Here is a 25,636-nt window from a genome sequence, read left to right as displayed (position 1 = left end):
AGACAATCACAGGATTGTTGAGTGGGAAATGCATTAGGAAATACTGTTAGAAATGCTGTTAGAAAATATGGCAGCATGTAGTAACTATTTTAATATAGAAGCATTAAAATTCCAAAAAGTGGCATAAAGATGTATCCTTGATGAAGCAAAAATCAGTAGTTGGGAACATTTTTACGTAGGTTGTTTCCACAGGGAGCTAAGTTTCTGAATCTTTGCTCTCGCAGTCCTTGAAGTGTAATTCTGGGATCCTTGGATTATCTTCCTTTTTCAACTGCCTGACTGTGTGAGACTGAGTTTTCTTTATTTACTTCAACAAGAACAACATAGTATGATGGAGTCAACACAGAAGTAGATGTGACCGCCCAGCCAACTCTAAGCCATCTTTTAAGCCAGACCTCAAAGAGATCAGCAAAAAGATAAAACAAATGCCACTGTGCTCACTAAATACTTTTCTTTGTTTGGAAAGTGTTTTTGTCCCCAAAATGTGTTATTTTATGTGAACAAGTAATGGGATTATATTGTTCTTTTAAAATGAATTCATAATTAAGTATTAACAATGTCTTAGTATTCATTTCTAATATAGTAAGTAGCAATAGATGCCAGTCATACAACAAGAGCTCTTTGGGGTCCTAGGTGGTTTTTAAGAGTATAATGGGTCCCGAGACCAAAAAGTTTGAGAATCGCTGTTCTACCCTTTCTGTTCCCTGTGGTCACTGTGTGTTCTAAATTCACCGTAAGAATCTAGACTTGGGACTGTCCTGGGAGCTCTCTCACCTGAGGAGTGAAGGAAAGCAGGGCTTTCTAGCATGAAAGTAGGCTCGGTGGTCTAGTAGGTTTGCTCTGCTGAGAGTCACATGACCCACTGAAGCTCTGAGAAGATCTACAGTTGAAACATCCGGTTAGCTTTCTTTAAATGGATTACTTTTCAAACATAACTGAATCTTTTCTTGTGTTGTTGTAAGTTTTAACATCCTGTGGAACTGGTGTTCTACCAAACACATTTTGGGAAGCCCAGTGTTGAGTATGGGATCTTCCCTGGTGTCTCAGACTGTAAAGAATCTGCCAGCAATGCAGGAGACATGGGGTGGATCCCTGGGTCAGGAAGATCACCTGGAGAAGGAAATGGCAACCCACTCCAGTATTTTTGCCTGGAGAATCCCATGGACAGAGGAGCCTGGCAGGCCATAGTCCATGGGGTCGCAAAGAGTCAGACAGGACTGAGCGACTAATACGTCCACTTTCTTTTTTCAACATTGAGTATAGCCCTTCTCTAGCCAAGGATCTAATATGAGTCCTGAGCTGACACTGCTGAAGTCAGCCATCAGAGGAGGGGGTCTTCTTGGGGACAGAGGAGTTTCCTAGGGCTCGTGAACTCTCATCTCATGGTTGTCTTGTCACCTGCTCTGTGATTAAGACTGGACCTACATCTGTGACTCATGCAAGAAGTATTAATTACATGACAGAAATGTGAGGGTTAGGAGGTCCTGTAGATGGATCTGGGCTTCCCGACAGAGAGGGTGATTTTTATAATTTGCTGAGTGAGTTCACCATTTGCAATCAGAGCTTCTATCCCAGCTTAGAGAAACAGGCACATCCACTAGTTTATATATACGTGGATCTATAACTTTCAGACCGATAATGGCAATAGCCATGTTGAAAGTTACCATCTTTATTTAAGGTTCTGTACAGTCTTTCTCCTACTGAAAGGACCCCTAGGAGTTCTCCCTGGAGAGGTGACAGGGGAAATACACGATTCCCCTGGGAAAATATTAGTGACTAAGGAAAATGCCAGTGGGCAGGAAGGTATTCCCAGTTCACCTATGCTAACACTGGCTGTATTTGAAAACAGGGACGGTCCTTTGCTAAATGCTCCCATTGGGTGAAACAAAGGTAAATTTAGCTAAACTGAAGAGATGTGACTTAATGAGAGGAACGGTGTCTAGCAGGAAAATGAGCAGGAGGAGGAAGAGGTTTTCCTGGAGAAATGGAAACAATTCCAAGGAAGTGGTCAGGTGTCTTCCCTCTCCTGTTCCCAGGGCTGGTATATAAGGGTCCCCTCCATCAGAAGCTGACATTCGACCTCCCTCACCTCCTGAGTCTCGCTCCTCACCTCTCCCGAGTCCTCTCTACCGACACCATGGGCTGCTGTGGTTGTGGAAGTTGCGGCGGCTGCGGCGGGGGCTGCGGCGGGGGCTGCGGCGGGGGCTGCGGCGGCGGCTGCGGCGGGGGCTGCGGCGGCGGCTGCGGCGGCGGCTGCAGCGGCTGCAGCAGCTGCAGGTGCTACCGGGTGGGCTGCTGCACCAGCTGCTGCCCCTGCTGCTACGGCTGCTGCGGGGGCTGCTGCAGCGTCCCCGTGGTCTGCTGCCACCGCCGCACCTGCAGCTGCAACTCGTGTGGGAAGGGCTGCTGCCAGCAGAAGGGCTGCTGCCAGAAGCAGTGCTGCCACTAGGTGACCGCCGGCTCCACCCAGGAGCTGCGGAGGACACACCCTCTCCTGCTGGTGAGGCTACTTCATCCTCTTCCGTCCGTCTCTTTCCTCTAAAACCTTCGTCACCAGCTTTTCTTCTCCTTCGTGTGCCCCGTGCCTCATCCTTTTGAGATCTTCCTTTGCCCACAAACCACACATCACGGCAGGAAACAAATATACTGCAAAGAATTGATGATAAGACAGCTGGGCGAAGCCCAGGTTTGCCAAGAACCCTCATTTACAAATAAACTCCAGGATATTTGATTGTGTTGTTTAATCTTTCAACCCTTTCAGGCCCAAATGTGGGTCATTTTGGTGTTTCCTGCCTGTGTGGATTCTTTTCCGCTGCTGTGTATGTACACTTGCTGTTTTACACTGTCTAATAAAATGACTCAATGTCCAAGGAAAACTGTTCACTAGTCACATGTATCATCAGTTCCTTTGTTGGTGTGGCGTCTCCCACTCCCGCTTCCAGGGCCATTTATCAGCCGATTATGTGTGTTTATCAGCCCAGCGCCCTCTGATGCTGCCCCGTAATGACTCTTTTCCTGGGGTCTCTGGGTGCTCAGACTCACCCAAGGCTTTTCCAGGGTAGGAACTGGTGGTGGTGGTGGGTCTTGGTTTCTTTTGTAAAATCTAGGAGATGAAAAATGGGCCCCAAAGGAAGGCAGAACTCACACAGCCCCCCTACCCTGCGGAGCCCAGTGGTTTCTGAAGAGCCTGAGAATTCCTGGCCAGGGTGGCCAGCTTGGGTGCCGAGGATGGTTCTGCAAGGCTTTTGTTCTAACTGATGTCCTTGGCCTTGCCTCCCACAGCGGTGTATTCTTTCTCTGCTTCTGTAGATTTTGTGCAGTAAACTCACCGGGCCCGCCCTCGAGGACAGAGACCTATGCTCTCCACTACAGACCAAGTGGGCTGTTTAGACTCTTTAGGCAGAAGTGGGGGTGGCGCTGTGTTGTCAGGTCCCCCAGTAGAGCAGCAGGGGCTCCTCTCAATCCCCTTGCACCCTGCTTAGCTCCCAAATCTACTGGGCTAAGAAAGGCTGAGTGGTTAGCTGGCCTGGACCCCTCTTCACACACACAACTACTTTTGTTCCAGCCTTTCACCACGGGGGTCATATTAGACCCATTTTACAGGTAAAGAGACTGAAGTGAGGGCGTAGTTAAGAAACTAACCCAGAGAAATCCAACCAATAAATCCTGATTTCATCCCAGGCTTCTCTGACACCAAATCTGACAATCTCTTTTCTATATCGTAGTGCTCTTAGAAGCTTGGACCTACTGCCTTTTTCATTTCCTCTTTTCTCTCTTTTCTCTCCCTAAGTTCAGGCATGTATGCTTCGTGTGTACCTAGTTGTTCAGTCACGTCCGACCCTTTGGGACTCTCTGGACTGTAGCCCACCAGGCTCCTCTCTCCATGGATTTCTGTAAGCAAGAGTTCTAGAGTGGGTTGCCATCTCATTCTCCAGGGGATCTTCCCAAGCCAAGGATCAACCGTGCATCTCCTGCATTGCGGGCAGATTCTTTATCACTGCACCACTGAACTGGGCCAAACTCTTATAAAGTGAGAAGCAGGGCTGGAACTAGGAAAGGCTGAGTCAGGTCAGTGCAGGGTCCAGTCCTATCTCTCTTTAAAATTTTCGTATTTTGTGCATCATAGATTTTTTTGAAGCAAAACCATCTTTCTTCACTGATGACATGTCCTTGTTATATAGAAAATCATAAGGAATCAACAATAACAAAAAGCTATCGGGGCTAATAAGTGAGCTCAGCAAGGTTGCAGGACACAGAATCGAGACACACAAGCACTTATTTCTAAACACTAGCAACGTACAACCCAAGATGAAATTAAGAAAACAATTGCATTTACAAGAGCATCCAAAAGAAAAAACACTAAGGAATAAATTTAGCAAAAGAAGTGAAAGACTTGTACCCTGAAAACTACAATACACTGTTGAAAGAAACTAAAGTCCTAGACAAGTGGAGAGACATTGAAAGCTCATGAATTGGAAGACTTAAGACTGTCAAGATGGCAAAACTCCCCAAATTGTTCTACAGATTCAAGGCAATCCTTATTAAAAACCCAGGTACCTTTTTTGCATAAACTGACCGGAAGATTATAAAATTCTTATGTCCATCATAGATATTTTGCACTGATTTTGATTTTTTAGACATAAGGCATCAAAATATCATTTATATTGATGACTTGAAGTTTCTGGAGCTACATTAAATTTTGCTCCCCAGGAGAGCACCTCATTTACCTTATCCTAAACCTGGCTGTGGAAGGAAAGAAGTATGCAGTTCAGTTCAGTCTCTCAGTCGTGTCCAACTCTTTGAGAGCTTGTTTGGAGGTTCTAGAGGGGGAGCGCAGCTACTCTTATACCCTTGACCGAAGACCGGTCCTCCTCTATCGGGGATGGTCGTCCTCTTCGACCGAGTGCGCAGCTTCAGGAGGGACGCACATGGAGCAGTGAGGGAGGAAGGGGACACCCGCCTAGTCAGCCAGATCAGCCGAATCAACCCTGGCGATCAATGGGGTGACAGATGTCGCAACCAGATCGCCCTCACATCCCGTGTCCAACTCTTTCTGACCCCATGGACTGCAGCACACCAGGCCTCCCTATCCATCAACTCCTGGAGTTTACTCAAACTCATGTCCATTGAGTTGGTGATGCCATCCAAACATCTCATCCTTGTTGTTGCCTTCTCCTCCTGCCTTCAGTCTTTCCCAGCATCAAGGTCTTTTCAAATGAGTCAGTTCTTTGCATCAGGTGGCCAAAGTATCAAAGTTTCAGCTTCAACATCAGTCTTTCCAATGAACACCCAGGACTAATCTACCTTAGGATAGACTGGTTGGATCTCCTTGCAGTCCAAGGGACTCTCAAGAGTCTTCTGCAACACCACAGTTCAAAAGCATCAATTCTTCAGCTTTCTTAATAGTCCAACTCTCACATCCATGCATGACTACTGGAAGAACTATAGTTTTGACTAGATGGACCTTTGTTGGCAAAGTGATGTCTCTGCTTTTTAATATACTGCCTAGGTTGGTCATAGCTTTTCTTCCAAGAAACAAGCGTCATTTAATTTCATGGCTACAGTCACCATGTGCAGTGATTTTGGAACCCAGAAAAATAAAGTCAACCACTGTTTCCCCATCTATTTGCCATGAAGTGATGGGACCAGATGCCATTATCTTAGTTTACTGAATGTTGAGCTTGAAGCCAACTTTTTCACTCTCCTCTTTCACTTTCATCAAGAGGTGCTTTAGTTCACCTTCACTTTCTGCCATAAGGGTGCTGTCATCTGCATATCTGAGGTTATTGATATTTTTCCTGGCAATCTTGATTCCAGCTTCTGCTTCCTCCAGCCCTGTGTTTCTCATGATGTACTCTGCATATAAGTTAAATAAGCAGGGTGACAATATACAACCTTGACATATTCCTTTTCCTATTTGGAACCAGTCTGTTGTTCCATGTCCAGTTCTAACTGTTGCTTCCTGACCTGCATACAGGTTTCTCGAGAGGCAGGTCAGGGGGTCTGGTATTCCCACCTCTTTCAGAATTTTCCACAGTTTATTGGGATCCACACATTCAAAGGCTTTGGTATAGTCAATAAAGCAGAAATAGATGTTTTTCTGGAACTCTCTTGCTTTTTTGATGATCCAGCAGATGTTGGCAATTTGATCTCTGGTTCCTCTGCCTTTTCTAAAACCAGCTTGAACATCTGGAAGTTCATAGTTCACGTATTGCTGAAGCTTGGCTTGGAGAATTTTAAGCATTACTTTACCAGAGTGTGAGATGAGCACAATTGTGTGGTAGTTTGAGCATTCTTTGGCATTGCCTTTCTTTGGGATTGGAATGAAAACTGACCTTTTCTAGTCCTGTGGCCACTGCTGAGTTTTCCAAATTTGCTGGCATATTGAGTGCAGCACTTTCACAGCGTCATCTGTACTGAGCACCAATAAAGGTTAAGCAGTATGGATGAAATACTTGTAATATGGATTTGACTTTCTCTGTGGTTGGGAAAAGCCCATTTGTGTTTGAATGTGCTGGGAGGGCCTGATCATGGCGGGGCCAGGAGTGGATTCTCTCCTTATTCCTCAGGGTTTAACTCAGGTCTCATCTCCTTCCCAAGACTGGGTCCTGTCAATTCTCTCTCCTGGGACTTAGGGCCTCTCACATCTCTCAAACAAAACCATTTGCATGCATGTGTGTGTGCTCAGTTGTGTGTCTGACTCTTTGCAATCCCATGAACCCCATGGACCCCATGCGACCCCCAGAGTGTAGTCTGCCACACTCCTCTGTCCATGGGGATTCTCTAGCTAAGAATACTGGAGAGGGTTGCCATTTCCTCCTCCGGGTGATCTTCCTAACCCAGGGATTGAACCTGTATTTCCTGCTTGGCAGGTGGATTCCTAACCACTGAGCCACCTGGGAAGCCCCCAAATCCTTTGACGTTGGGTTAAGTGCATTGGCTGAGTTTCCCCTCTGCCTGTGAGATCAAAGCACCAATTTCCATCTTTAATTTATCCTATAAGCTGCTGCCAGTTACATCTTCCTGAAACACCATTTTTACCATGGTACGTAATTCACTTGCAAAAGAAACATCAAAGTCTTCACACACTAAAATTCATAACTAGTCTCAAATTTATTTCCAGTTTCAGTATCTTACTAACTCCCTTGAACAAACATTGCCCAGTAGGCAAATTTCCTTTCCTTTCTGTCTCTTGAGAGTAAGTCTTGTATTTTCCATTATGACTTGTAGCCTTCCTTGAAATACTAACAATGGCTAACATTTATTGAGCACTATGTCCCAAGTTCTACTCTGAGTGTTTTATATGTTATTGTATTTACATTTCACTAGAACACTACGATTTAGGGATTACGGGTATTGCAGGCAGATTCTTTCCCTTCAGAGCCACCAGGGAAGCCCTTTATGGGTATTGTTGTTGTTCAGTTGTTAAGTCATGTCTGACTCTTTGTGACCCCATGGACTGCAGCATACTAAGCTTCCCTGTCCATCACTATCTCCTAGAGCCTACTTATGGGTATTAGGGTATTGCTATTTTCATCAGGAAGTTGAGGTAGAGAAGGATCAAGTCACACAGCTAGAGAGGGAGGGAGAAAGCGTGTGCACAATGACCCTGGCCAGCATCCTCCACCCTCCTCTCCTTCCTCCTCTCTACCTATTCACCTGCTCACGTCCAGTTTCCCATTCAAGAAGCAGCTCAAGCTCTGCCTTCTTCAATTTCTTTCTTTTTTATGCAAGTGGAAGTCATTTGGAGCTCTTATAAAGTAATATTCACTTGGAATTTAATCAGCCGGTACTTTAACCCTTTTATTGGACTATCAGTTAAATCTTTTTTTTCACAATTTGCCCAATTATTTTTTCCTCACCTCTCTTGTTATTATTATATGCCAGTGAATTTGGAAAACTCAGCAGTGGCCACAGGACTAGAAAAGGTCAGTTTTCATTCCAATCCCAAAGAAAGGCAATGCCAAAGAATGCTCAAACTACCGCACAATTGCACTCTTCTCACACACTAGTAAAGTAATGCTCAAAATTCTCCAAGCCAGTCTACAACAATTCGTGAACAGTGAACTTGCAGATGTTCAAGCTGGTTTTAGAAAAGGCAGAGGAATCAGAGATCAAATTGCCAACATCCGTTGGATCATCAAAAAAGCAAGAGAATTCCAGAAAAAACATCTATTTCTGCTTTATTGACTATGTCAAAGCCTTTGACTGTGTGGATTACCACAAACTGGAAAATTCTAAAAGAGATGGAAATACCAGACCCCCTGACCTGTCTCTTGAGAAATCTGTATGCAGGTCAGGAAGTAACAGAACTGGACATGGAATAACAGACTGGTTCCAAATAGGGAAATGGGTACCTCAAGGGTGTATATTGTCACCCTGCTTATTTAACTTATAAGCAAAGTACATCATGAGAAACGCTGGGCCGGATAAAGCAGAAGCTGGAATCAAGATTACTGGGAGAAATATCAATAACCTCAGATATGCAGACGACACCACCCTTATGGCAGAAAGTGAAGAAGAACTAAAGAGTCTCTTGATGAAAGTGAAAGAGGAGAGTGAAAAAGTTGGTTTAAAGCTCAACATTCAGAAAACTAAGATCATGACATCTGGTCCCATCACTTCCTGGTAAATAGATGGGGAAACAATGGAAATAGTGAGAGACTATTTTTTTGGACTCCAAAATTACTGCAGATGGTGACTGCAGCCATGAAATTAAATGACGCTTGCTCTTTGGAAGAAAAGCTATGACCAACCTAGATAGCATATTAAAAAGGCAGAGACATTATTTTGCAAACAAAGGTCTGTCTAGTCAAGGCTATGGTTTTTCCAATAGTCATATATGGATGTGAAAGTTGGACTATTAAAGAAAGCTGAGTGCCAAAGAATTGATTGTTGGGGAAGACTCTTGAGAGTCCCTTGCACTACAAGGAGATCCAACCAGTCCATCCTAAAGGAAATCAATCCTGAATATTCATTGGAAGGACTGATACTGAAGCTGAAACTCCAATACTTTGGCCACCTAATGCGAAGAACTGACTCATTTGAAAAGACCCTGATGCTGGGAAAGATTGAAGGTGGGAGGAGAAGGTGACGATAGAGGATGACATGGTTGGATGGCATCACTGACTCAATGGGCATGAGTTTGAGTAAGCTCCAGGAATTGTTGATGGACAGGGAGGCCTGGTGTGCTGCAGTCCATGATGTCACAAAAAGTCAGATATGACTGAGTGACTGAACTTTACTTCTTCTTGTTAGTTTGGAATTGCTTATTACTAGAAGCACATTTCTTTGTATCACCTATGTAGTCTGGTGCATAACAGAGGTTCCAGAAATATTTGTTGATTTGGTTTGCTTTTGCTCAAATGTTTATGTTTTTCTTTTTTTAAAAAAAGACTTTAAAGTTTATTATTATTATCATTATTATTGGCCACATTTCGAGGCATGTGAGATCTCAGTTTTCTGAACAGGGATCGAAAGAAACTGTGTCCCCTGCATTGGAAGGGCAGAGACTTAGCCACTCCACCTCCAGGGAAGTCCCTAAAGTGTTTATTGTAAGCAGGAAGTTAATTGATAGATGTCTTATACAATTGCCTGTATTTAGGTCAGCAGCACCTGGTTATTTTTAACTGGTATGCTTACATATTGGGAGCCGTGCTTTATGTAGGCATTTGTGCTACTGATTAATGGGTCACACGTTTGAATGCCCTGTGGTTTTCAATGACCTTTGTCATACAAGTTGGCTGAATGTGGTTTGGGATTGTTATCTGTCCCCAGAGTGGGGCCAAGCTGATGGCTCTGTTATGTAGGTTAATTGAATGTGTTTTGATTATTGCCCAATGTTATTTTTTTCTGAGTTTGGCTAAAAAAATTCAAGAAAAGCAAAGAATCCATTATATGGCATCTGTTTGGAAGTCTAATTTAGTCTTCGGGTAATTATAGGGACTCCTGCATTCTTTTGCAATGCAAGGTGTTGTTAGGATTAAAACATGATGGTCCAGGATCCATAGGTGACCTTGGTGTACTCTGAATCCTTATTTCTTTAGCTTCTATCTGCCTTTTCTCAATGTATAATGCTTTCTATCACCTCTTTGACTCTGTGAAGTGTCCCTGACACACCTTTTTGCCACATCCCCCAGCTTCTGGTCTTTCCTCTAGGACAGTGTGCATACCCTCTTTATATGTACAAAATGGAAAGTGTCTTGAATAACCACAGATTTTTCTATCAGTTGTACTCCCATGATGTCATCGACACCAGTGACTGTCCAGCTTAAACTTCAGCTCCACTGGGCTGGAGGTGTTGATGTGTCTGGTGAGGTTTAGAGAAATGGTGATTGCCAGGAGCCCCTTGAGATGAAGACTGAGGAGTGTTTAAACAAAAACAAAAGCAAGTAGAGTTATTTTATTTTTTTAATTGGAATATAATTGGTTTACAATGTTGGGTTAGTTCTGCTTTACAACAGTGTGAATCAACTGTACCTATACATATATCCCTCTCTCCCATCTCCACCCCCATCACACCCCTCTAGACATCACAGAGCACTGAGCTGGGCTTCCTGTGCTTTACAACAGCTTCCACTAGCTATCTATTTTACACATGGTAGTGTATATATATATCAATCCTAATCTTCCAATTCATCCGACCATGCCCTTCCCCACTGTGTCAGAAAAGCAAGTAAAGTTATTTTAAAGGAAAGGAGTCAGACAGTGAAGCTTGAAAGCTATGACAACCAGACAGCGTATTAAAAAGCAGAGACCTCACTTTGTCGACAAAGGTCCATCTAGTCAAAGCAATGGTTTTTCTAGTCAATAGTCATGTACGGATGTGAGAGTTGGACCATGAAGAATGCTGAGTGCTGAAAAATTAATGTTTTTGAATTGTGGTGCTAGAGAAGATTCTTGAGAGTCCCTTGGACTGCAAGGAGATCAAACCAGTCAACTCTAAAGGAAATCAGTCCTGAATATTCATTGGAAGGATTGATGCTGAAGTGGAAACTTTGATACTTTGGCCACCTGATGTGAAGAGCTGACTCATTAGAAAAGACCCTGATGCTGGGAAAGATTGAAGGCAAAAGGAGAAGTGGGCAGTGGAGGGTGAGATGGTTGGATGGCGTCATCAACTCAATGGACATGAATTTGAGAAAACTCTGGGAGATAGTAAAGGACAGAGGAGCCTGGTGTGCTGTAGTCCATGAGGTTGCAGAGAGTCGGACACCGCTTAGTGACTGAAGAACAACAATGAAGCTTGACTTTATGACAGCGCCCTAGTTATTGGAGATCTTTTGAATAGTCCAAGTCATGGAACTATAATAGTTGCATCCCACTATGGACTTGAACCTGATGATGCAGAGAAAAGGCAGTGAGAACAATTCCCTGTGAGTCATGGGGAGTCAGCATTTTGGGACCACGTAACAAAATGTGGCAAAATGTGGGGGCAGGACACTCTTTCCACTGTGGAAGAGTGACATCAGGGCAGGGTGACATGCCACAGATGTGGCCAGGAGTGTTGCCATGGCAGCATGTACAACACAGCCTGGTAGCTGGTGACACTGGTGGGCTCCAGTTTAGGACCTTCGTCTGGTACCTGCAGGAGGTCACATCCATCATATACTTTCATGGTGTTTCCTGCCGAAAGGCCTCGGAGTTGTATCGCCACTGGCCTGGGAGACTGTGCAGGGTAGAAAATGAAGCAAAGGAAAGAGCTGGTCCACAGGAAAGCTGAGTGTGAGCACATGGATGCCTGGATTAACGGTTGTTGAAGTAGGAGGACTTTGAAGAGAGTGAGAAGACTCACATGGAGCATAAAGGTGGATTCATTTAATTAATCAACCAATAATTGATCAACACATTCAACAAGTGTTTATTGGCCACTTACTAAGTGACTAACAGCAGGTCTAGTAAAACACTTCTACTCTTACTGTGACCCTGTTTTCTCTCCTGCGGAGATGCTCCCCTGGGAAACGTGCCATCCCCAGTTTACCACTCTTTCCTTCCCTCACTTCCCCAGCTTCTGCCCTCTGGACGCCACACTCTATCTGGCCAGGACTGTTGCACACATCTTTTAACTCACTCCCATGTTCAGTTTCATCTTCCCAAGTCCTGGTTTTGCTGTTCTTGAAACGTGAATCGCATTTTCTGTTATTAAATTGGTTGCTTGGGCTTGTGCCAGGGTCCTAACCCAGGCTGGGATCCCTTGTCTTAGTTGGAGAGGTTCCTTTTCTGCTCAGGTTTGCATAGCTGATAGTGAAAGTGAAGCTGAGATGGGAAGATTTGTTCAATGGCCAAAGAATGGAGAAGTGGGGACACAGTAGCCATATTGACTTCTCAACTCCTTCCGGGCATGGGCACCATATACATAGCAAGGTGGAGGTAAAAGGGAGGGAATTGAGTAAAGAGAGGGGGGAATAGTCATGACTTATCCAAGAACAGGGGTCTGATTGGGACCCGGAACGGAGGCAGCACTACTTTTCAGTTCTTGTGTGGGTTTTTCCCAGTGTTGCCATGGCAACTGCCAACTGTCAGGGCACTAGTAGGTGTGTTATTTACTTTGTTAATGCATTACAGTGAGTGTGCGGGCGTGTGTTCAGTTGCTCAGTTGTGTCCAACTCTTTGTGGCCCCATAGCCCACCAGGCTCCTCTGTCCATGGGATTGTCCTGGCAAGAATACTGGCATAGGTTGCCATTTCCTCCTCCAGGGAATTATCCAGACCCAGGGACTGAACCTGCATCTCCTGTGTCTTCTGCATTGGCAGGCGAATTCTTTACCATTGAACCACCTGGGACGTCACTGGGAGCGTTTAATGAGTCCCAAGGTCCCCTGGAAGTCGGGTCTTCCACCATCTTGAGCTTAGTTAGTTCAAGCCAGTTCTTTTTTTTTTTCTTTTTGAAGCTTCCTGTTTTTGTCATTGGGCCTGAAACCCAGATAAGAACAGCACGTTTCCATTCAGGGGAGGGGCAATAGCCTTGGTAACATTCTCGCCAACTTCCACACTTCAAATGAGTCTTCAATGTGGTACCCAAGGATGTCTCCCTTTTGACTGTACCTTTGTCCCCAGGTTCTGTTCTCACTGTTCTTAGCCTTCTGGGCCTCTCCCAAGTCCTATCCTGCAAGTCCCACCCATAGACCTATAGCAGCTGCTGCCTGACCACCCCTCACATTTTCCCATCTCCAGTCTTTACCGAAGCTCTTACATAGGAGGCCTTTTATGTGACAGTCCTCCTAGTCATCTCAATTCTCCTTCTCTCAGATCCACTTAGAATCAACACCCCCCCACCCCCGGCCCCATACCTCTAAGAAAGTCCATTTACAAGGTTATTCTAGTTCTTGTCCCATTGCATTGAGATTTCTTTATATGCATTTTTTACAAGACAAAGAGCTTGTGGAGTCATCTTGTTATGTTTTCATGGGCTTCCCTGGTGGCTCAGTCAGGAAAAAGTCTACCTGCAATGCAGGAGAGCTGAGTTTGATATCTAGGTTGGGAAGATCCCCTAAAGAAGAAAATGAAAACCCACTCTGTTGTCCTTGCCTGGAGAATCCCATGGACAAAGGAGCCTGGTGGGCTACAGTCTGTGGGGTTGCAAAAGTTGGACTTGACTTTCAGACCAAACCACCACCACAAATTCTCATAGCGCCCTGCAGAGCCACTTCCTCAGATGAGAAGTAACTCAACAACCATTTATTAAGCTGATTACACTGCCCTCCTCTCAGTTTATACAATGGGAAAGTATTAAGATGTATTAAATCAGAAGTTCATGTGCCCTTTTAATAAAAATAGACAAATTCTGAAGATTAGAGAGTTGGAAAGAACTGTATACTAGCTGAAGGCATGGAAGAAATGCTTGTTCATCCTGTATTTTCTGGTATAGTTCTTTAAGTAATTTTATAGTTCTGTCTTTACTATGTTACAGGAAAGAATAACTACCAAACATTCATAGAAAATGATTACATTCCAAAACATCAGCCAAAAAATATCAGCAGAAATGAACTCGGTGTTTTACACAGGGGTTATCCTGAAAATGTAATGACTAATGTCAGGTGAGTGTAGGCAGGGTATTTAGAGCACTCAACTACTTGATTAACTTTCTGGGTTTCTAAGGAGTAGACAGAAGGCATCTTTAAGACTTCTTAAAGTAACTAAAAACTAACCGGAAGAGAGCCTGTGTTAAAGACCCAGATCATAACATTATTTCAGGGGAATTACAAATTCCTCCCTCAGGGTCCCAGAGAGGGCTGAAGGGGCACCTGGGCTTTCCTCAGCTGTTTGCTGCTTGGACAGGCTGAGGGTGACCCATCAGTTCAGTTCAATTGCTCAGTTGTGTCTACTCTTTGCGACCCCATGGACTGCAGGATGCCAAGCATTTCTGTCCATCACCAACTCCTGGAGCTTACTCAAACTCATGTCCATCGAGTCAGCGATGCCATCCAACCATCTCATCCTCTGTCATCCCCTTCTCCTCCCGCCTTCAATCTTTCCCAGCATCAGGGTCTTTTCAAATGAGTCAGTTCTTCACATCAGGTGGCCAATGTATTGGAGTTTCAGAGTCAGCATCAGTCCTTCAAATGACTATTCAGGACTGATGTCCTTTAGGATGGACTGGTTGCATCTCCTTGCAGTCCAAGGGACTTGAGTCTTCTCCAACACCACAGTTCAAAAGCATCAGTTCTTCGGCTCTCAGTTTTCTTTATAGTCCAACTCTCACATCCATACATGACCACTGGAAAAACCATAGCTTTGACTAGGTGGACCTTTGTTGGCAAAGTAATGTCTTTACTTTTTAATACACTGTTTAGGTTGGTTATGGCCATAGCTTTTCTTTCAAGAAGCAAGTGTCTTTTAATTTCATGGGTGCAGTCACCATCTGCAGTAATTTTGGAGCCCCAAAATTAAAGTCTGTCACTGTTTCCATTGTTTTCCCATCTATTTGCCATGAAGTGGTGGGACCGGATGTCATAATATTCATTTTCTGAATGTTGAGCTTTAAGCCAACTTTTTCACTCTCCTCTTTCACTTTCATCAAGAGGCTCTTTAGTTCTTCTTCACTTTCTGCCATAAGGGTGGTGTCATCTGCATATCCAAGGTTATTGATATTTCTCCCGGCAGTCTTGATTTCAGCTTGTACTTCATCCAGCCCAGCATTTCTCATGATGTACTCTACATATAAGTTAAATAAACAGGGTGACAATATGCAGCCTTGACATACTCCTTTCCCGATTTGGAACCAGTCTGTTCCATGTCCAGTTCTAACTGTTGCTTCTTGACCTGTATAAAGATTTCTCAGGAGGCAGGTCAGGTGGTCTGGTATTCCCATTTCTTTCAGAATTTTTCACAGTTTGTTGGGATCCACACAGTCAAGGCTTTGGTATAGTCAATAAAGCAGAAGTAGATTTTTTTCCAGAACTCTCTGGCTTTTTCAATGATCCAATAGATGTTGGCAATTTGATCTCTGCAATCTGATCTTTTGTAATCCATCTTGAACATCTGGAAGTTCACTGTTCACGTGTTGTTGAAACCTGGCTTGGAGAATTTAAAGCATTACTTTACTAGTGTGTGAGATGAGTGCAATTGTGCAGTAGTTTGAGCATTCTTTGGCATTGCTTTTCTTTGGGATTGGAATGAAAACTGACCTTTTCCAGTCCTGTGGCCACTGCTGAGTTTTCCAAATTTGCTGGCATATTGAGTGCAGCACTTTCACAGCATCATCTTTCAGGATTTGAAATAGCTCAACTGGAGTTCCATCACCTCCACTAGCTTTGTAATGTTGCTTCCTAAGGCCCACTTGACTTCACATTCCAGATGTCTGGCTCTAGGTGAGTGATCACACCATCATGATTATCTGGGTCATGAAGATGTTTTTTGTATGGTTCTTCTGTGTATTCTTGCCACCTCTTCTTAATATCTTCTGCTTCTGTTATGTCCATACCTTTTCTGTCCTTTATTGTGCCCATCCTTGCATGAAATATTCCCTTGGTATCTCTAGTTTTCTTGAAGAGAACTCTAGTCTTTCCTATTCTATTGTTTTCCTGTATTTCTTTGCACTGATCACTGAGGAAGGCTTTCTTATTTTTCCTTGCTTTTCTTTGGAATTCTGCATTCAAATGGGTATATCTTTCCTTTTCTCATTGCCTTTAGCTTCTCTTCTTTTCTCAGCTATTTGTAAGGCCTCCTCAGAAAACTGTTTTGCCTTTTTGCATTTCTTTTTCTTCGGGATGGGCTTGATCACTTCTTCCTGTAGAATGTCATGAACATCCATCCATAGTTCTTCAGGCACTCTATCATGTCTAATCCCTTGAATCTATTTCTTACTTTCACTGTATAATCATAAGGGATTTGATTTAGCTCATATCTCAATGGTCTACTGGTTTTCCCTACTTTCTTCAATTTCAGTCTGAATTTGGCAAGAAGGAGTTCATAATCTGAGCCACAGTCAGCTCCCTGTCTTGCGTTTGCTGACTGTATAGAGCATCTCCATCTTTGCTGCCAAGCATATAATATCTGATTTCGATATTGACCATCTGGTGATGTCCATGTGTAAAGTCTTCTCTTATGTTGTTGGAAGAGGATGTTTGCTATGACCAGTGCGTTCTCTTAGCAAAACTCTGTTAGCCTTTGCCCTGCTTCATTTTGTACTCCAAGGCCAAATTTGCCTGTTACTCCAGGTATCTCTTAACTTCCTACTTCTGCATTCCAGTCCCGTATAATGAAAAGGACATCTTTTTTGGGTGTTAGTTCTAGAAGGTCTTGTAGGTCTTCATAGAACCATTCAACTTCAGCTTCTTCAGCATTACTGGTTGGGGCATAGGCTTGGATTACCGTGATATTGAATGGTTTGCCTTAGGTATGAACAGAGATCACTCTGTCGTTTTTGAGGTTGCATCCAAGTGCTGCACTTCAGACTCTTTTGTTGACTCTGATGGCTACTCTTTTTCTTCTAAGGGATTCTTGCCCACAGTAGTAGATATAATGGTCATCTGAGTTAAATTCACCCATTCCAGTCCATTTTAGTTCACTGATTCCTAAAATGTTGATGTTCACTCTTGCCATCTCCTGTTTGACCACTTCCAATTTACCTGGATTCGTGGACCTAACATTCCCATTTCCTATGCAATATTGCTCTTTACAGCATTGGACTACTTCCATCACCAGTCACATCCATAGCTGGGTGTTGTTTTTGCTTTGGCTTTGTCTCTTCATTCTTTCTGGAGTTATTTCTCCACTGATCTCCAGTAGCACATGCACATTGGGCACCTAGTGACCTGGGGAGTTCATCTTTCAGTGTCCTATCTTTTTGCCTTTTCATACTGTTCATGGCAAGAATACTGAAATGGTTTGCCATTCCCTTCTCCAGTGGACCACGTTTTGTCAGAACTCTCCACCATGACCCATCTATTTTGGGTGGACCTACATGGCATGGCTCATAGTTTCATTGAGTTAGACAAGGCTGTGGTCCCTGTGATCAGTTTGGTTAGTTTTCTGTTATTGTGGTTTTCATTCTGTCTGCCCTCTGATGGATATGGATAAGAGGCTTATGGAAGCTTCCTGATGGGAGAGGCTGAGGGGGAAACTGGGTCTTGTTCTTGTAGTCTGGGTCTGGGTCTTGTAGTATCAGAGTTTACTACAAGATGGTGGAGTAAAAGGATGTGCCCTCATCTCCTCTTGTGAAAACTGCAAAATTACAACTCGCTACTGAACAACCATTGACAGGAGAATGTTGGATCCCACCAAAAAAAGATACCTCACCTTCAAGGGCAAAAGAGAAGCCCCAGCAAGACGTAGGAGGGGTGAAATCATGTTTAGAATCAAACCCCATACCCAGCAGAGACGCTCAGAGGGCTCAAACAAACCTTGTGTGCACCAGGACCCAGAGACCCCCTAGAGACCCCACAGAGACTGAGTCAGAACTGTGATTGAGTGTCTCCTGCAGAGGCATGGGTCAGCAGCGGGGAGGCAGGGCCATGCTCAGTGAATCTTCAATCCAATTTTCTGTTGATGGCTGGGGCTATCTTCCCTCCCAGTTGTTTGACCTGATGTCACGCTATGGTGGAGGTGATGAAGATAATGGTGACCTCCTCCAAAATGTTCCATGCATGCACTGCTGCACTCAGTGACCCCAACCCTGTAGCAGGCCACTGCCTACCCACACCTCCACCAGAGACTCCTGGACACTCATGGGCATGTCTGGGCCAGTCTCTTGTGGGGTTACTGCTCCTTTCTCCTGGGTCCTGGTGCACACAAGGTTTTGTTTGTGCCATCCAAGAGTCTGTTTCCCTAGTCCTGTGTAAGTTCTGGCAGCTCTATGGTGGGGTTAATGGTGACCTCCTTCAAGAGGGCTTATGCCATATCCAGGTCTGCTGCACCCAGAGCCCCTTCCCCTGCGGCAGGCCACTGCTGACCCATCCCTCTGCAGGAGACACTCAAACACAGTTCTGACTCAGTCTCTGTGGGATTTCTGGGTCCTGGTGCACACAAGTATGTTTGAGCCCTCTGAGTGGGTATGGGGTTTGATTCTAAACATGATTTTGCCCTTCCTACTGTCTTTCTTGGGCTTCTGCTTTGCCCTTGGACATGGGGTATCTTTTTTTTTTTTGGTGGAATCCAACATTCTCCTGTCGATGGTTGTTCAGTCTACTCTGCCATCTTGTAGTAAACTCTGATACTAATACACAAGTAACTGATTGAAGCCCAGCACTATAGAAGTAGCTGCATGTTCTTTGGAGTCAGAAAAGTATAGTCACTGGATAAGGAAACTTTTTAGTCCTCTGGGTGTATGTGAAGGCAACTGCAGAGCCCATGGGTTCAAGTTTCATTTGCTGCAAAAAGTATTTTCCTCCTTGACTGCAGTGTTCTTTGAGGGTGACACATAGGAGTGTTTTAATCATCTGAGAATGGCTAATAAACCTGATCTGCATGGAGAAGGAAATCGCAACCCGCTCCAGTATTCTTGCCTGGAAAAGTCCATGGACAGAGGAGTCTGGCGGGCTGAAGTCCATGGGATCACATGACTGAGCATGTGTGCACGAGGGTGGAGGGAGATGGGTTGGTAGCAATAAAGTGGTAGAACTAAAAAAACAAACAAACAAACAAAAAAAGAAAACCTGACCTGCAGACTCCAGTGATTGCCTCTAGCAGGAAAGAGTTGTCTGTGCAGTGGCAACCATGTGAAAGCAAGAATTTCAAGTAAGTATTCCACGTGGATGGTCCCTGACCACCCCAGCCACACAGAGACATGTCTTTTGGTTTGTCCTGCTTTTTATTTATTTATTTATTTTTAATTGGGGGATAATTGCTTCACAGCGTTGTATTGGTTTCTGTCATGCATCAACATGTATCAGCCATGTGTGTTACTCAGTCAGCCGTGTCCGACTCTTTGCCATGGACTGTATCCCACCCGGCTTCTCTGTCCATGGGATCATCCAGGCAAGAATACTGGAGTCAGTTGCCATGCACTTCTCCAGGGGATCTTCCCAACCCAGGGATCAAACCCAGGTCTCCCACATTGCCAGCTGATTCTTTACCATCTGAGCCACCAGGGAATAAGCTGAAACATGTCCCCTCCCTCTTGAACCTCCCTCCCCTCCAGCCTGTCACAGAGTACTGGGTTGAGACCCCTACATCATGCAACAAATTCCCATTGGCTATCTGTTCCAAACATGATAAAGCATATGTTTCAATTCTACTCTCTCAACTTGTCCAACCCTCTCCCATTGGGTCCGCAAGTCTGTTCTGTGTCTGCATCTCTGTTGCTGCTTGTCCTTTTTGAACAGGCTGATGATAGCAGAAGTGTCCTTAAATCTGGCAGGTGACTTGGGAATGTTCTTCTTAGGATGTGCTTCTATCATCTGACATAACTGAAAGCATGTCCTGGAGTAACCCCTGATAACACAGGACTATTCTCTTCTGAATCAGAGTCCTAACCTGCGGTAGAGGATGAGGAATTATCCCAGGATGAAATAATGTGACCGGGAATCCCATTTCCCTTTCAAGTTCAAAATGTTCCCCTGAAACAATGTTTTTCCAACCTGGTAATCGGGAATGAACAATCTCTGTCCTGGGCTGACAGGGCTGAGAGATGTCAAAGCAGCCAAAGAATTCTGGTCCATTCAGACCTTTACAACTCCCTAGAGAGAAAAGGGGGTTAATAGTTGTTTCCTGTTCTATTTTTAAAGATGGCTTTAAAAAGACAAGAGAAAGCTAAATTTAGCAAGTTTTTTAAGTGAGAAGGATCCACTAAGGAAGTACACAAGGCCATGTGAGATTCCACTCTGGGTATCTGCATCAACAGCAGGGACGTGACCTCGAGGCTTAGGTCACTTCTCTCCCCAGAGATGGTATTTAAGGGGCCCTCGGTGGAGGCAGGCATCAGACCCTCTTCACCTCCTGAGTCTCCCTGCTCACCTCTCCTCTCTACTCAGAGTCCTCTCTACCGACACCATGGGCTGCTGTGGTTGTGGAAGTTGCGGCGGCTGCGGCGGGGGCTGCGGCGGCGGCTGCGGCGGGGGCTGCGGCGGGGGCTGCGGCGGCTGCAACAGCTGCAGGTGCTACCGGGTGGGCTGCTGCACCAGCTGCTGCCCCTGCTGCTACGGCTGCTGCGGGGGCTGCTGCAGCGTCCCCGTGGTCTGCTGCCACCGCCGCACCTGCAGCTGCAACTCGTGTGGCTGCGGGGGCGGGAAGGGCTGTTGCCAGCAGAAAGGCTGCTGCCAGCAGAAGTGCAGCTGCCAGAAGCAGTGCTGCCACTAGGTGACCAGCTCAGCCTCTGTTCTGGACGTCTCTCTACCCTGTTCATCACCTACCTGACATCCACCTGGGATTCTGGGACTTACCTTCCTGGGCTGCAACTTTGCTCCTGGATTTGGATTCCTATCTCTTCTGCTTTGGGTATTTTCAGTTTCCCTCCCTGAAAAGTTCCCAATCGATTAGCAAACACCCAAAAGAAAGGCCCAAGTACAACCTGACTCCTAAAGAAGAGTCGACATCACTGAGCTCCATCAAATAGGATCATTCCAATATCCTTTAGATGCACATTTCATTCCCAATTACATGCTTTTATCTCTGTACCTTTTCTATCATGTATTTCTATTTATCAGCAACTGTTTTCTAAATTTCCTAATAAAATAATTCAATTTATCATGTAGAAGTTTCTCTTTGCCTTTGTTTTGGGTTAATCATATTCCACCTCCTAGAAGATCTCAATCTCTTAAAAGTCTCTTGGTGGAGGGGTAGTAACAGTGGAGCCAGGAAGGCCCATGAGAACGGTTTTTCTGTCTCCACTGTCTATGAACTTCAGTTTCAACGCAAGCAGAACAAACATGCTTGAAAGTGTGGCTTTGTCCGCAATTTGAATTCAGTTTTGAGGTAACAGTTTTATTTACAGATGGATGTTTTTTCTAATTTATTAAAAGCCCTGTATTATTCACAAAGAACCAGTTTAAACAAAGTTTTCATAAATACATCTACTACCAAAATATGGATGACCACATTGCCTTAAGATTTCCATCCACTGGGGCCATTTACTCTTTGCTTGGAGGGCAGAGTTCCACCTCTGCAGTGTAGGCCCTTTCATTTTTTTCCCCATATAAATTCAGGTAGCAGTGCACATTTAGAATTTTCCTATTATTTGTTTAGCTTCCCCTGGCGGCTCAGTGGTAAAGAATATGGCTGCCAATGCAGGAGACACAGGTTTGATCCCTGGGTTGGGAATAAATCCCCTGGACAAGGAAATGGCAACCCACTCCAGTATTCTTGCCTGGGAAATCCCATGGACAGAGAAGCCTGGCAGTGCTATCGTCCATGGAGTTGCAAGGAGTGGGTCGTGACTTAGTGACTAAAACAAACAAAACAACTACAAAAATCAATACCATCAGGTTGTGCTAAATGAGTTGGCACTGGTGGATGTGGTATTTATGTTATGTTAGATCACTTGCACCAGCCTTAGGCCCCACTGGTTCTTTTCAAGTAACTGCTGCTTGCTTTTCTGTTTGTGTTATTGGGTTGCCCAAAAAGTAAGATCATACAAAAAACCCGAACAAACTTTTTGACCAACAGAATAATTTACCCTCACTAGGGGTTTATTGTTAAGACAGGGTTTCTTTCTAATTTATATCAGATCTTAATAGCTTAAGCTTTAATTTATGCTTTTGTGTATTTATTTCTGTTTCTTAGACTCTTAAGCCTATTGGGACTTTGAGCAGTCATCTCACCTGTGTCCCTTTGCCAGACTGTTGGAAGTCCTTTCCTGTTGGAAAATCATTATATGGGTAAGATCTACCTCTCTCATTCCTAGAGGAAACTAGACCTTAGTTAATCCTCGATAACCATCATTCACTTTGAAGATGCAAGGTGAAATACAAGTGATATTTTATGATTTAAACCATGATAAAATTTAGAAGGATTTGAATATTTCACAAGAGTTTGCTTTCTGTTGACAAACATTCATTGAAAGGCTCCTAGGTATAAAAGTAGGTCTAAAAAGATGATGCCAGTTCAAAGATGGAGCAGACTCTGCCTTGGAATGTTTGCGGGGGATGGATGTGCACACAAATAATTATAATCCAAGGCTAAGTGTGATGCCTGGCCTTCTAGGTGTTTCTATCAGAGGTAGGAAGACCATTCTTACAAACACACAGAACAGGTTCATTGCACTGACCCGTGTGGCTTCTTGTTCCATGTGACCTTTTCAGTGTATGTTTTCTCCGTCACATGTGGTCCAGTTTGTACAAGAGCCAGAGAGTGGCAGAGGCTGTTGTCCCAAGATGGGGTGGTCAGAATCATTGTTTTTGCATAAGTTTCCTCATTCCTTTGTGACAGGCATGAGTTTCTCAGATGGACTAAGTACTGAGAAGAAAATGATGGGTCACAATGTAAGAAAGAAAATATTTTCTGTAGCTCAGTTGAGCTCAGCAAATCTTTTCATTTTTCAATCTGATATTATTCCCACTTAATTTGCAAATTCCTGTAGGCCCTGCTTATCTGTTTCCCACAGTAAAGCACACAGACTGTTTATGCCAATTATTCAGATAACCTAGTGAAGATCCAAATTCTCAGTAGGATTACAGAAAGCAAACTATTCACCAATTGAGGTACGGTGTAGAAGGAAATGGCAGCCCACTCCAGTGTTCTTGCCTGGAGAATCCCAGGGACGGCAGAGCCTGGTGGGCTGCCGTCTATGGGGTCGCACAGAGTCGGACACGACTGAAGTGACTTGATGACGGTGGCGGCGGCGGTAGACTCTGTGAACTCAGAATGCTCCTCCTACACTCTCCAACCTCCATCACACCCTCTCCCCACCCTGTCCATGCATAGAGTCTGTCTGACTTCCTTGTGAATTTCATGGTAGTTTCATGTGATGGGAATTAAGTGTGGACCATGTTCAGAAGGAGGGAGAGAGCAGAGCATGTCAAGGAAAGCCAGGAACCAGGCTGCATACCTGGACCACATCGTGAATACAACAGCAGCATGTTTCTTTCATTTAAACATCAAGAATGATTCATTACACAGGTTCACCTAAGTCACAGCATCTCTTTAGGCATACAGCTCAACACCCACAGAAACACATGTGGTTGATACTCATCACGCATTACCGAGAGAGTGTATTTTTTTGCAAGGGCTGCCATAACAAAGTAGGACAAACTGGGTGGCTTAAACAGGAGTTTGTTTTCTCACAATTATAGAGGCCGCAAGTCCAATCAAGTCCAAGTTCCTCAGCTGGAAGATCCAGATTTCAGCGGTTAAGTTTCTTCTGCAGCCTCTCTCCTTGGTTGCAGATGGCTGCCATCCTGCATGTCCTCACATGGTCTTCCCTCTGGGCATGTCTGTGTCCTTACTTCCTCTTCTTAGAAGGGCACCGGCCACATGTGTTTAGGACCCACTTTAATGATCTTTTTTTAACTTAATTACATCCTTAAATATTTTATCTCTACATATAGTCAGCTTCCAAAGCACTAGGGGTTAGGGCTTCACCTTCAACATATTGATTTGAGCAGGAGTGGGGGACACAGTTCAACTCATAAGAAAAGAGCAACACAACCTAGAGATGTCATATCACATGTCCTTCATTCATGTGATTTTGCTAGTGACCTATATTTGCTTTGCTTTGTTTCTCTGTAGCCTTAATGGATTTACACATATCTTCTTTTCTTTATCAAACTGTCACCTATCTACCTGAAGGAATGGTGTCTTCTTGGTATCCCCCTGTAAGACCCAGCTCCATGCCTGGCAAATAAACATTCAGTAATATCGGTGGTTGACTGGCTATTTGGGTCCCTTTCTCACAAATCAGTGTCAATGGTGAATATGACACCTCTTTCATCCTGACAGCCTCACGTCTTTTATTGACAGTGACTGAAAGCAAATGCACATGTCTAATGAGAGGGACAAGGGACCAACTGCCTGAAAAGGGTTCTATCTTCCATAGGAGGAGTGGCTCTATCTCCAGAATTCATCTGCTCAGCCTTTCTTTGTGGGAAAACTGCCTCAAGGATCCCCAGTGAAGAAAAGTTGTGTAAGAAAGATGGATGGGGCTTCTCTCTTGACCACTCCCTCCCAGCTGGGAATAGCCATGTGATGATCACGGTTCTAAGGGTGAAGTATGGGACTGGAAGGATGAGTCAGAGAGTAGGGGTCCCGGGGATGAATCCTTGAGGCTGAGATTAACTAAGGGGAGGTTGGGTAACCAGAGAGTACTAGAGACTCAGAGCTCTTGGAGGTGGGAAAAAACACGAAAACAGAGTCAGATGGCTGCCAAAACCTACCTCGTCAACTTAGAATGTGGGGAGACACACCCCCTCGTCAAATGCTGTCTTCTGAATTCCAAGGAGCCGAGAAGAAAGACCTCCGTTGGAAGTCTTACCTGACATGGTTACTTCACTCATGTCTCCTTTGATTATTTTGTTCCATTTGGTTAGTTCAACCCGTTTAAACATCTGCCTTGTGCCAAGGTCTGTGTAGAGGGACAAGAAGATGCCCCAAGTGAGCCTGTGGGGTTGGTGCCAGAATGTCCTTCTGGGAGATGTTTCCTAGGGGCTTGGCTTCCCTCAGGCTTGACTCTCCTGTCCGACTCAGCTGGGAACCCCGAACCGACCATGATGGATTACGCAGCTGGAGTGTGCAGAAAAGGGCCAGGGAGAGATATGGGAAAGTGACGGAAGGGGTGTTTGGGGACACATTTTATCATGTATATGGACTCTTCAGGGAACGGTGCCCTTTTTGATTATTTGGATACCGACGCTCACAGTCTCACGTTGTAACAGAGGGCTGATCTTGTCGTTTGCAGAGGCTGGTCTCAGACATCCATGGTGCTGGTCTTGGCTAGAGCTGAACTTTGTGGTCTGGCTCTGGGAGGTCTGAGCTGGATGATATGGATGCTCAGTGAGGGGGATGCCTCGTTGGAAAGCACACATGAACTGTAGAGCTAGTGGCAAAGGAGTGTGCGGGACCCAACGCCTCCATTTATGTTGCTTTTTGAAGTTGTTGCTGTTGTTGTTGTCTAGTTACTAAGTCATGTCCAACTCCTTGAGACCCCATGGAGTGTAGGCACCAGGCTCCTCTGTCCATGGGATCTCCCAGGCAAGAATACTGGAGTGCATGGCCATTTTCTTCTCAGTAATGAGGCATGGCAATTATGATCAAAATGCAGAAGAAGG

General features: G+C 44.6%; 2 protein-coding genes across 2 annotated transcripts; both read left to right on the top strand.

Annotated features, from left to right (window-relative positions):
• Positions 1-2,067: 2,067 nt before the first annotated feature.
• On the top strand, positions 2,068-2,879 carry LOC122426820 (small cysteine and glycine repeat-containing protein 4-like). Its single transcript, XM_043446008.1, has one exon. The coding sequence runs from the start codon at positions 2,138-2,140 to the stop codon at positions 2,447-2,449; it is 312 nt and encodes a 103-aa protein (XP_043301943.1). The 5' UTR covers positions 2,068-2,137; the 3' UTR covers positions 2,450-2,879.
• Positions 2,880-20,373: 17,494 nt separating this feature from the next.
• LOC122426824 (small cysteine and glycine repeat-containing protein 9-like) lies at positions 20,374-21,129 on the top strand. The gene has a single exon (XM_043446011.1). The coding sequence runs from the start codon at positions 20,430-20,432 to the stop codon at positions 20,733-20,735; it is 306 nt and encodes a 101-aa protein (XP_043301946.1). The 5' UTR covers positions 20,374-20,429; the 3' UTR covers positions 20,736-21,129.
• Positions 21,130-25,636: the final 4,507 nt, after the last annotated feature.

The sequence above is a fragment of the Cervus canadensis genome, chromosome 24 (assembly GCF_019320065.1).
Source record: "Cervus canadensis isolate Bull #8, Minnesota chromosome 24, ASM1932006v1, whole genome shotgun sequence".
Classification (NCBI taxonomy): domain Eukaryota; kingdom Metazoa; phylum Chordata; class Mammalia; order Artiodactyla; family Cervidae; genus Cervus; species Cervus canadensis.
This window is presented reverse-complemented; position numbering and strand designations above follow the sequence as displayed.

Coding starts and splice junctions, on each gene's coding strand:
- LOC122426820 (XM_043446008.1), top strand. CDS start 2,138: ATGGGCTGCTGTGGTTGTGGAAGTTGCGGCGGCTGCGGCGGGGGCTGC.
- LOC122426824 (XM_043446011.1), top strand. CDS start 20,430: ATGGGCTGCTGTGGTTGTGGAAGTTGCGGCGGCTGCGGCGGGGGCTGC.